This window comes from Lacerta agilis, chromosome 5 (assembly GCF_009819535.1).
Source record: "Lacerta agilis isolate rLacAgi1 chromosome 5, rLacAgi1.pri, whole genome shotgun sequence".
Lineage (NCBI taxonomy): Eukaryota > Metazoa > Chordata > Lepidosauria > Squamata > Lacertidae > Lacerta > Lacerta agilis.
This window is the reverse complement of record NC_046316.1, coordinates 47,559,620-47,572,497: the sequence shown is the minus strand read 5'-3', so window position 1 is coordinate 47,572,497 and position 12,878 is coordinate 47,559,620. Positions and strand designations below refer to the sequence as shown.

Here is a 12,878-nt window from a genome sequence, read left to right as displayed (position 1 = left end):
GCCTCTCTTTCATCTGGAAAGGAACATTTCCTTCTATAAAGGTTCACCCTAATGTACCAACCACTTGGGTCCTGATTACAGAATAGAAAGTTTGTGAAAGTAGTTAGCAAGGTCTGAAAAACCTTGAACTCCATTGAGTTCACCCAGGACATGAATTGAGTGATCAAATAAAGAGGGAGGGTGAGGAAGGGAGCCCACCCTTAATCCAGGGAGTTACTTTGCCAGCCCAGTTTTACACAGACATCTGGCAAACTCTTGTTTGTAGTGAAAAAATCAAAACCCTCTTTTGTTACCTCGCTGATGAGTTCAGAAGCTTTCTTCTTTGCTTCAATCTCCAAGGCCCCTGGTGTAATACAGCCAACTCCTCTCATAAAGTTCAAGTCAGACCTGTATAAATTCTATGGGAAACCAATCAAAAGTAATTTACAATGTGGAATAGGAGAGGCAATATAGCCATCTAAATGCATTTGTTAGAAGTAACATCTGCTACTCAAGACGTCTGTATCATTCGAGCATATTGGAATTATATTTTCAGATTCTGTGTTCATGTGTTTACTTTGTACATACTTATATCTATTACAGAGAGACTGGGGAGGAGGGAAAGAGGGGAAGAGAATCTCAATATGAATAGTTTATAAGAAAATTGCAGATTATCGCTGTTTTTGCCTCCCAAAATAATTTCAGATGGAAAGACCATTAAAGTGAAACTGTGCAATAAAAACAATTTCTGGTCACTGATACTGAGAGACAGGCATACTGTACATATAGTACAAAGCATAAAATCACACTCTCTCAGTCACCCCCCAATGTTAAAGGCTTCATGAAAAACTGCATTTACCTCACTCTGTAATTTATAAGCATTCTTGGCGCACTTCAGCCTAACATCTTCAGACAGAGAAGTATAATCATGAAGCAACTGCCTGTATTCCTGATCACTGACCAAAGACTGGGCTTTTCTGGCATGTACCAGATTCACCATGTCTAAGGGCAGGTGGAACTGGCACTTCTGAAGGCCAAAAGCTTTCCTGTAGTTTACCTAGGGAAGGAAAAGAAAAGGAAGAAATACTGTTGTTTTGATGCTGTGGCTTAAGCCCGAACCTGCTTAACATTCTATTGAGTTTACTTGCTTACAACACACACACAGAACAGCAAGGAAAACTCAGGCAGCCTCGTTCTACAGTGCACATTGTGCAGTGTGCACATTATACAGACCTCTGGGTGGTGACAGTGAAGATGGTTAGGAAATCAGAAATGTCAGGTGTGGTTGTGTGTATTTATTTATTTATAAAAAATATGTATATATACCCATGTTCTGTGTGTGTGTGTGTTTTGAACAGGATAAAAACATAAAACCAAACAATAAAAATTACAAAAAGTTAAAAATAAATTTAAAACAAACATCAATAGACCATTGGGGTGGGGCAGGCAGTATACTCTTAATAGCCTGCATTGACAGGCCTGGAGGAATGGAAATGTTTTCACCAGGCATTTAAAAGTTGGCACCTGCTGAATCCCTATTGGCGGGTTGTTCCAATGACACTAAAGGCTCAATTTCTCGTTGTTGTCTAACGAGCCTCACCAACACAGTTAACCAAATTTCAGATATGATATACCATCAATTGCTCTGAAAAGGAAATGGGGATGGTTTGGAGGAGAAGGTAAGAGTTTTACCATAAAAGGGGAGCAGGAAGACATTTATAAGCCTGCAGGCTGCTTCTCATCTCCCATAGCCATTGTTAAGTCTGGATTGTAATGCCTGCCCATGGTAAGGAAGCCCTCTTGCACCAGCTCCCGCTGATGGGACTCCTTAGGTGAGTCCTGCGCAATATGGATAAACAAATTGTGCTGCTGTTGTGAGAGTACTGCCAATGAAGTGTTCATCATTCAAAGTACCTATCAAAGGTCATCTGCCATGGCGAGCTATGTTTATTCTATGTTCATCTTCCATGCCCTGTGATACTCACATCACTTTGCAGCAAAGCTGCATGCACAGAATGAGAAATGTTAATATCTTCCAAGCCACAGGAGCCAATCATCTGTCCTTTCATTTTCTCAAATGCTTCCTTGTATTTGTACTGAGGAAAGAGGGGGGGAAATGAAGCAAGGGCATGAGGATTTACAGAAACATACTGGCCACCATTGCATTACTTTTTCTTGTCTTCTCAGCCAGCAAGTATTTTAAATAAAGATCCAAACTTGCATTAAAATAGGCATAGTCTGCTTTAAAAAAAAGGATTGGGAGTTTGAAATTTCAGTTTATATCTACTAAGTGGAAGAAACTTTGTTTCACTAAGAGAGAGGCCCTCATTAAAAATGACACTTGCCAATTCAATCAATGTAGGGAGTGGAGCTGTGCCAACTAGCCCTGCCCCCTGGCATCCATGCATTCAGTGGGAATGTCTGTAGCAGGGAAGACATCACACACACTTGCCCAGGCTCCTTGCGATCTAGACCTTCTCTTGACTGTGGTTCCAGAAGACATGGAAACCTTAGTATATGTACACATACACGTGAAAGGCTTCCCTACTGCAAACACTTGTACTGCATGGGCAGCAAGCTCTGGTGGGCAAAGCTAGTTGGCGCAGCCTTCATTCGCACTCAGGCATTGAATGAATGTAGGTTTGTCATTTCTGAAGAGGGCTATAATTTCAGCAGAATGTGCAGAACGAACATTAAAAAACCCACAGGCTACCTGGTTTCAGGCACAATGAATTCATGTGTTTGAATTCCAACCAAACACAGTATCATATGGCACTATTTTTGATTATATGAGTTTTTGATCTGCTGTTTATGTCTGATCTTGGAATACTGCTGAATTGCCTCTTTTGTACAAGTTTCTTGTTATATTTTTTTTTATATCTTTTGCATCCATACCTTATACCCAATCGTGCTCAATTGTTGTTGTTTTTTCTCTTTTGTTGAATTTTCAGAATACTGTTGGTTGCGTTTGTTATACATTTAATAAAATAATGTTGTGTGTGTGTGTGTGTGTGTGTGTGTGTGTGTGTGTGTTATTTAATAAAACCCAAGAGTTCTTCTATCCCAACAGGCCATAAGAGTGCAGGTTTCTCCATTCAGGACTCCTTTATCATTATTTTTGAGTCAAGGGATATGATTATTTCAAAGCATGGCAGCAAAAATACTTTCCTGTGTTTATCTTACAGCTTTTGAGCTAAGGAAAGATGCAGGTTATATGCTGCTTTATTTTCTAGCCTGTCCAGGACCCTTGTTAATATTCCATTTGGCTTTGCCACACCACTGGACATTAGGGCCCTATTTTCACTAAACCCCAGGATTTTCTTCCCAGTTTAATTGCAGCCAATTTGTTAATGTGAATTCTATCATGAAGGACGGTAAAGAAATATTTCAAGTATTAAACTCAGGAAGACACAAATTTATCATTATGTACCTAACACACATCAGGATACACTTACTTAACACTGAATTATGTCTGCTTTTTTAGTCCAGTCACACAATTTGTAGAGATCATCAAGAGCTGTTTATATCTTCCCTTCAAACATAAAACACAGGCTTTCTTTCTGCCTTCCCACTATCCACACCAATTGTCCCCCAGAGAATTTTATCAGCTAAGATCTCCCATTTTGTACCAGTCAATATTGCTATTAAATCAACTTACATCACTTATAATCTCTGTGGAAGCCTTTGCTGTCTGGAAAGGAATGGCATCCAGTTTCAGTTTATAACCCCCATCTTGCATCTTCTTCAAGGATTCCTTGTAGCAAATCTGTTTTAAGACAGTAAATGGGAACAGTTTGAAACTATCTCCCCAATCATATGCATGAACCTATGCTGAGAAAGAAAACTTCATTAATTCCCTTGTTCCTAGTTTTGGCAAATATACCTTTAGGCTCATCTTGTGCACTTCAGGGTCACAGCTCTCTTCCAATGCTGCACTTCACTGATGACAGTGTGCTGGATCCAGGCCCAGTTATTTGAACTAAGGTTACAATGAAATCAATGGGGCAAATGCCTTAAGCCCTATTGGTTGCTATGGGAACCAAGTCCAACTATGTTGGTCTGGATTTAATCCAGTATGTTTAAGTGGAAAAATCAGGGATACAACCCACCGAGTTATGATTTCATGACTCCATCTGCAGGCAGCAACACTGGGAGGCAATATTTTCAGAGAGCACTTGCCTTCAGCAGTGGCGGTTGTTTTTTCCTTTCGTGCTTCATTTTGCTGCTACCACCAGAGGCAGTGGCAATAATATGGATGTTTCCTTAAACAAAATACTTCAGATGCAGTACTATTCCAAGGCATTGGGGGGGGGGGGGATGGCAGCCAGACAGTAATGGAAATTGTAATTTCCAGTGTTCATATGGGGGCACAAATGTTCATGTCAACTGCCATTTCCCTCCCCACAATGGCCCAAAATGATGCTGTATCAGAAGCATTCCGTCGTAAAAAAAAAAGGTGACCAGTCACTGCTGCTGCATATACAGAAAAGGAAGTACTCCCTCTCCCTATTAACCTGTCAGGAAAATTTTTCCACTATACCCCATCCCATTCAGGGACCTGAATTTACTCTCTGACTCACATGAAGATTGGCAAAATTCTATTTTCAGCAGTTTTGACCTCAGCCCTAGTTGCTCAGCTCTTCCTAGCAAGTCTTTTTAGACCAAGTCACAGAACCTATAACACAAACCTGTGCTGCCTTTTCCTAAAAGTAAAAGAGGAAACTAAGGCATATAGGCATGGGATAATGCTTCAATGACAGTCACTGCATGCGAGCTGAGAAAGTCTTAACGTGATCACCCTCAGGATGCAGAAATCCAAATGCGTTGTTATCAGTTCCAGCTATGATGAGTGTAAAGAAGTCTCCAAGAACAATATGTTATTGAAATAAATGGTGTCACTGTAAGACATGGCATAAAATGAAATCTAACCTCGCTGATATTCACAGCATTTTGTTTAGCTTGAAAGATCTCAGGAAGTTCTGCCGTTTGGGTGTAATGATGTTTTACATTCTCTCCATGTTCCTTATATATCCTCTGCAAAATATGAAAAATACCATATCGGACGCTTGCTACATATGTCACAATGGTTCATGCAGACCACTAAAAAGTTATATCATGTAAAACAATTCTTACTACAATTACTAAAATTATTTGAAGGATCAGCTCTCCCAAATGAAGCTGTCTGGGCACTTTGATCTTAGAAGAGCCCCACGCCCATTATAAAATATTAAGTAAATTATTAAATAAGTAGTAGTGGTGTTTAATACTACAAGGTAAGGCTTTCCCCAACATGCAATTGTCCTCAGGCATGGCCCTGCCTATGACCACATGGGAATAATTCTCTATGAAGCAGACCACACATTTTCATAGGGTGGAATCCACTTGGTGCCCTTGCACTCACAGAAAGGCTTTTGATCCAGCAGTGGCACCCACCAAGTGACTATTGGAAGAGGAATAGAGAAGATGCAATGTTGGCAGAGTTCCCCTCCCCACTGCAGAACCCAACTTCCCCTGAAAAAATGCCTTCAGATAGTTGGTGAACCCTCTAGAACAGGATGGAAGGTGGAATGAGAGGCTGCAGGGGGGAATCCATAGATATCACCTCCCCTTCCTTAGCCAATACCTCTGATGAATCAAAAGTCTGTCCATTACCACAAGGGAACTTACTGGATCCCATTCTCATTGGCTTGAATGTGAACTCGACTGCTGGAATGAATTTTTCAATACCCAGTTTGAGAATATTAATCATTCAGATTTTTTTGGTTCAATTTGGAACCTCCCAAAAGAAAACAATACGGCACTGGTCCAATTACAGATTGCAAATATTCTAATTCACTGATATAAAATTTTATCAGTCAGAATATAGTTGAAAATGCATCTGTACTAAAGTTCATTTATGTTAAATGTTCTATACAAGGGTTTCCCATTGGGCTCTGTGGAGAATGGAAGGTTTCCATTCTGATTAAAAGTGGCCTTTGTAAGGTTCATCTGATTAGAACACAAATTTCTTGGTTCCTAGGAATGATCTCAGTGACAGGGGGTGAAAAAGAAAGCCTGTGTTTCAATGAGGTCGTTCAAAGAGGATACCACTCTTATAATCATAATGTATATACATTATAACTTACATCCACAGCCTGGTTATAACTAATTCTAGCCTGGATCATCTCAGGAGTGTCTTTAATACTGGTAAACTTCAAAGCATATGGATGCTGACGGTACTTCTTCTGTTGAGCAGAAAAAGATCAAAGCTGTGAATTTTGTGCTGCTCTTTCATGCTATTTGAAAGAAAAAAAATCATAGGTTGCTTGAGATTAGAGTGAATTTGTGAACATAATTATTATTCCTCTTTCCTTAGCTTCATCTCCTAGGAACTTTCAGATTAATATTTGTTTCCATTTAACAATAACCTTTACCTATTAATCCTTAAAAGAAATCTCACTTAAATTTAAGGAAAATATTTCAAGATGATCTATGCCTACTAAAATACCCAAGGTCCCACGACTGGAAAAATCTTTTTTCAAATGGCCTGAAACACAAAACAGCATTTTGTATTAACAGGGTCTTCTGGAGGCAAAATAATTCAACAATAGGAGGCAAAACAGCAATATTTCCCAAGAGCTGTAATTCAGGTGTTGAAAATGCAATGCTACATCAAGGGAAGATGCAAGGGGCATGCTTTCATGGGAAACTGAAGCCAGTAACGAACAATATTTTCAGAGAGTTGAACTCCAAGTGGGTATGACAGGGGCTCTGATTCCTATCTGTGGCATGTGCATTTTGAACATACACTTTCATTTCTTTTGCACCACCATGGCCAAGGCACTAAAAACTTCCTACAAGACCTATGTTCAGACTGAGATAAAGGGGCACACCACAGACACTGATATACTTCTTATTGTACCATCTTCACCTCTCTGTCTTCAATCTGAGTGTGCGTAAAGGCCTTCTAAGCATTATTAATGTAATTGTCAGTGGTGGAGCCCTTTAGAATCTCAGAGGTTCTAACTGTGGATGATGCAATTTAAACGTGTTCAAAATCATCACCAAGCTGCATTGTTGCTCTTTGTTGAAGAGTGTGTGTGTGAGAGACAGAGAGGGGAGGGTGGAGAGAGAGAGAGACCTGGTTAAAAGTAGGCTCTCTGTGCACCTTATATGGCTTTTTCTTGATTCACTTCATTAAAAAACCTAAGCTAGTGGGGTAGCAATTGAGCATTGTTTGATTGTCATTATTATTCATGATATCATTTGTCACCTACTTTGTTTTTGCAAAGGCTATATGGACTCCTACTGTTTTGTGTTTGGTATCTGGCTTCCCTCTAATTACGAGTCCTATTCCTGGTTTTGAGGGCTTTCATGTGGGATGCCTTTTTCTTTCCCCCCTTTGAGTGGAAATTATTTTAATTTTATACAGACATTTTGCACGCATTATGCGGCAAGTTTTGTTATGTGCTGTCATGAAATCTCACCTCACTAATGAGTTCTCCTGCCTTCTTAGCTTGCTTCACATTTAATGACCCAGTGGCGATCCATCCGACGCCTTTCATCCAGTTCAAATCTGCTCTGTATCGGTTCTGACAAAAGGAAAAGGAAAATGCCCCATTGTTGCTGCTCGCACATTTAAAATGCCACCTAAAGAATTCGCAAATCAGAACACCAGCTGAGCCAAATTAGTGACTGCTTTTGTTTTATCCACTTCTTTGCAGTTGTGGGTAGAAATGGGAGGGGGGGTTAAGAAAAGAGATGGTGATATCACCAACAGCAAACATTTCTGCTGTAAGATTTAAAAGAAAAGGTTTTTCAAAAGCTTTTTTTAATATTAAAAAAACCCCTCCTGTTATAGCTTGCTAATGGTTTGTGGTTAAATCAAAACTGCAGGGATATTGAGTACTAAAAACAGTGCAGGAATGTTCCGGAAGATTTCTCAACAGACATTCCACTCTATCCTGTGCATGTTTACTTGTAAGTAAGTCCCGCTTGGTCCAATGAGACTATTCCCATGTAAACGCAAACATGATTGGAGCCCTGGGATGGATGGTAGACATTTGCCAGAACTTGCAATGTGTGACAACATGTAACCACTTATCAAACTTGTGGAATAATGCCGGGGGGGACGGACGATGACAGGCATCTCCATGGGCGTTTGTTTGTGGTTTACCTTTATCTTTACCTGAAGGAGTGTCTCCACCCCCATCGTTCTACCCAGACACTGAGGTCTAGTGTTGAGGGCCTTCTGGCGGTTCCCTCACTGCGAGTAGCCAAGTTACAGGGAACCAGGCAGAGGGCCTTCTTGGTAGTGGCACCCGCCCTGTGGAACACCCTCCCACCAAATGTCAAAGAGAAAAACAACTACTAGACTTTTAGAAGAAATTTAGGGAAGCTTTTAATGTTTAATAGATTATTGTATTTTAACATTCTGTTGGAAGCCGCCCAGAGGGGCTGGGGAAACCCAGCCAGATGGGCAGGGCATGCATGCATGCATGCATGCATAAATAAATAAATAATTTATTGTCTTGCACCTATATGTGACCAAATATGGGGGAGAAGCATAACATTCCTTTAAATCACAAGTGTGAAAAGCTGCAGAAGCTTCCTAACATCCAGGGCTCCCTCATTCCTGTTCTAGCGTAACATTATGCAAACTGCTGGGTTGGAAGATAAATGCAGTGGAGGCTGGTTCCTTAGAGCAAATAGGGCACTACCCCACCAACCTCAGCCTGCCCTTAACCAGCCCTCATCTGCCTGCCTCCTTACAACAACAAGGCAAGAAGGTAGCCCTGGCTGTCACATTCCTCCTTTGACCTTGCAGATCTCAGTAGGGAGGGAGATGGGAAAGGGAAAGTGCCCCCTGACCATTAGGTCCAGTCGCAGACAACTCTGGGGTTGCGGCGCACATCTCGCTTTATTGGCCGAGGGAGCCAGCATACAGCTTCCGGGTCATGTGGCCAGCATGACTAAGCTGCTTCTGGCGAACCAGAGCAGCACACAGAAATGCCGTTTACCTTCCCACCGGAGCGGTACCTATTTATCTACTTGTACTTTGACGTGCTTTCGAACTGCTAGGTTGGCAGGAGCAACAGAAGCTCACCCCGTCGTAGGGATTTGAACCGCAGACCTTCCGATCAGCAAGCCCTAGGCTCTGTGGTTTATACCACAGCGCCACCCTCGTCCCAGTTAGGGAGATGGGAACCAACCCACAATTAGTTGGCTCCACCTGTCATTGGCTCTGTCTCCATCGACTGCTGGTTTCCATCTACTATTGGCCTCCCTGTCTTCTGCACTACCAGTTCCAACGGGTACCAACCACCACTGAACAAATGTAATCACTTTTTGGGGGGGTCCTAAAAATGAAAAGAAAGGACGGCTTATTGGGTCCTTTGGTCTTTAGCTGGAGCAGAAGAGAAAGGGCAGATTGCTTCAGTCGACCTATCACTGAAATATGCTCCATACTAGCCAAGCTACAAGTATTTTAAATTTCTCCTCAGTTTGGAATGTGGCCATACTTTACCCCGCTATGGCTAACGGCCGCCATGTTTTCAGCTAGTAGTGATTTTTAACTAGACCAGAGTAGGGACTGGCATAGTCTGTGACTCTTTCAAATAATTAAATAATAGCAGAGGACCCTGTGCAACAGTGTTCTTAGCATAATAGTTAACCCATACTCGACTGTGCATGTGAGTTCTCATTTAAATCACATAATTAATAGATTAACCCAGAAAGGCTTTTCCATATGGTGATTTAATTGGTATTTTCTTATGAATATTTTATACTCTTTTATGTAAACTATTTAGAGGGTTGTTGGTTTTTTTTTAAAAAAAGTGGTATATAAATCTTAAATAATAAAAATTAAAATTAAAAATTAAAAAATAGACAATGTGTAACTTACATCACTCTGCTGGTCATATGCCCGCTTTGCCCATTCCACCTTCATATCTGTAGGCAAGGCAGTATAACGATGAAGAATTGTCTTGTATCCCCTATCAGTGGCCAAATCCTGAGCTTTCTTGGCATGGACAATATTTATCATATCCATGGACACATTAGACTGGGTCTTTTCATTCTCAAACGCCCTTTTATATTCCAGATCGCTCTGCATCTTCGACATTTGAAGCGAGTGAGCCATCTGCGAGTCTTCATTCACACCTTTCACCCCAATCAACTTTCCTCTTGTCTTCTCATAACTCTCCTTGTATTTTACCTGTTAAAGAAAGGGGGGGGGGGAATGGATCACAGGTACAAAGAAAGGTAGCAAGCTCAAAGCCATTGTAAGCAACAGCACCGGGGTGAAGTAAACGGAACATTTCAATAAACCGGTTTAATAGGCTACTTCAGAAAAAGCACTTTGGCCTCTTGCAAAACTACTGACAAGCACACTTAATATGTCTTAGTACAACACATCCGTACATCAAAAGCATACTTTTCCCGCTCAACAAAAAGCAGAAAGCAAGTAATAAGGACTAACTTTTATATGTGGTTGAAGTGCACAAAATGAGGGTGCTTGCATGCTCTTTTTTAATGTTTCCAAAAGAAGCATCTTTTTCATTTACTGCTTTATCCCAGGGGCAGGGAGCCTTTGTGTTACTTGAAAATGCATCATATGATTTGCGTTTTATGTCATTATTAGCACAGTCCTATGCATCTAAGTCCTACTGTGTTCAGTGGGGCTTATTCACACTAGTAAATTTGTTTAGAACCACAGTCTAAGGTCCTAAACACATTTCTCACTGAATACACTGAGATTCGCTTCCAAGTAAAAATGCATAGTATTGCATTATTAGAGACTGAACCAGTAGCCCAAAAGAACAACACACTTGGCAAAGAAACATGTAAAGTTCCTTTGTTATTTGGGTTGTCAATTATTTAGCTTGAGGAGACAGCAGTGGTCCTACCATTAGGGAGAGTGAGGTAGATGCCTAAAGCGGCAGCTTTTGCATGCCATGAAAGGGCAGCACATTTTCAGTGTTGGTTTTTTTGGTATTATTATTATTATTATTATTATTATTATTATTATTATTATTATTATTATTATTTTCTGCAGAAGTCATAGCATCTTGGAGTGGTACTGGGAAGCTGAAGCTCAAAAGGTCAAGTTGTGCTTTTGAGCACTAGCACAAGTTAAAGAAAATTTATTGTTTCAGGTAAAGGTCCGTGCAGAAATATAGAGCTCAGGTAATATCTACACTCAGAGGCTTGGGAATCAGATTCTAAGACCTTTCATAGTAGCACGAGTTTAATTCTTCCCCTGAAATTTTTCATAGAATTGTGTTTGATGGTAATTCAATAGCTTAGTTTTCTTGCGCAATACATTTTTACAGAGCATTCCACCTGACAATCCTGTGTTTTGAGGGATAAAAGTATCAATATCTGATAACGTGGAACACTAAATACTACTTCTTGCAGGATGTTTGACTAGTAAGTGGGGCAAGCCAGATGAGACCATTGTAATGCTGTAGTGGTTGCCAGTGAGCTAGTAGGCCAAATTCAAGGTGGTAGGACTAGCAAATAAAGCTGTAAATGACATGGGATCCAAGTATTTAAAAGAATACCTTCCCTGATATAAACAATCTCAGCAGGTGAGGCCACTGAGGTCTACACAGTTGGTGGTGACCCAAGACAGGGTCTTTTCAGTAGCAGTTCTCTGTGGGATGCCCAGGAAAAATAAATAAAAATATCCCCGTTTACTCTGACCAACAGACACTACCCCTGACAACCCTGAGATCGCTCACTGAGATAATGCTCGTAACTGTTTTGAGATCTTTTGTGTTTGTTTGCTTTATAATTTTCTGTGCCCTGGGCTCTTTCAGAAAGAAGGGTGAGATATAAATCAAATTAATATAAATAAAACGAACAACAGCAACATCTGAAACATACAGCAAGGTCATTTCGGTTGGGGTTTATTTGTTTTGGTCAGTCCTCAGTACTGTGATTTTGAGCTCAGGTAATGTAGGCGTGAGGAACCCATGATTAGCCCCAGCAAGCATAGCCAATGGGGTAATGAGAGCTGTATTCCAGCAACATATGGAGTGTCACAGGTACCCCCCCAATCCCTGCTATAGACTACACTACCCTTAAATTAGATCCTAAGACCTGCTCACAGGGGCACACTTTAGCTCCCCAGAGGAACGATGGACCAGATTCAACTAAGCTGCTGCACAAGCAGAAGCCAGTGTAACAGGACTTGCCTCCTCTTCCCCCTGCATCATCCCAAGATCTGCTCAGGAGGGTAGAGAGATCCCCCCCCCCAGGACAGCACACAGGGGGAGGCGAGGGGAAATCATTCCAATGCTTACCCTGATGGAATGACTGCCTTAGGGTGACACTGAATCCCATCTAGCGTGTTCAACTTGAATCAGTACTCACATCACTTGCCAGGTCCCTCTTTGCTTTGGCTGTCAGGAATGGTATGGCATCAAGATGAAGTTCAAACCCCTTCTCCTTCTGGCTCTCCCAACTACTTTTGTACAGTTTCTAAAAAGATTTTCAATGCCACAATTACTTTTTTTGTTACTATGCACCATTGCCATAACAGCAACACCCAAAGTTTCAAATGGTACCAGAAACCTATGGCTTCATGAGCTATTAAAAACACACTGGAGAAAATTGTTCTTATTCTAACCTGCATGTTGCCTACTGCTTAAATTTAGGAGTTCCCCCATTAGCATACTAATATTGCAAATGTTAAAGGGCTGAAAGAGCAGTTTAAGGGCATAACTACTACAACACAGAGTAAAACTAGCCCAATAGTTATTTCTTCTCCTAAAGCCCCCTGGAAACTGTAGTTATCTGGCAGTGACTTGCATTCTCAACACTCTTATTAAACTGTAATTCCCAAAATTCTTTGTGGGAAGCAAAGACCATTAAAGTGGTAAAAAAACAACACCCAACAACCATACATTTATAGT

At 40.9% G+C, this 12,878-nt stretch overlaps 1 protein-coding gene across 1 annotated transcript in view; it reads right to left on the bottom strand.

Annotated features, from left to right (window-relative positions):
- NRAP (nebulin related anchoring protein) overlaps positions 1 to 12,878 on the bottom strand; it is a 66,540-nt gene that overhangs the window by 16,672 nt on the left and 36,990 nt on the right. Inside the window, exons 23-31 of the mRNA XM_033149635.1 lie at positions 12,337 to 12,444; positions 9,863 to 10,174; positions 7,446 to 7,550; positions 6,105 to 6,203; positions 4,909 to 5,013; positions 3,638 to 3,745; positions 1,965 to 2,075; positions 839 to 1,036; positions 294 to 398 (exon numbers count right to left, since the gene is read on the bottom strand). Coding sequence (XP_033005526.1) covers positions 294 to 398; positions 839 to 1,036; positions 1,965 to 2,075; positions 3,638 to 3,745; positions 4,909 to 5,013; positions 6,105 to 6,203; positions 7,446 to 7,550; positions 9,863 to 10,174; positions 12,337 to 12,444 — 1,251 coding nt within the window. The remainder of the gene's footprint in view (positions 1 to 293; positions 399 to 838; positions 1,037 to 1,964; positions 2,076 to 3,637; positions 3,746 to 4,908; positions 5,014 to 6,104; positions 6,204 to 7,445; positions 7,551 to 9,862; positions 10,175 to 12,336; positions 12,445 to 12,878) is intronic.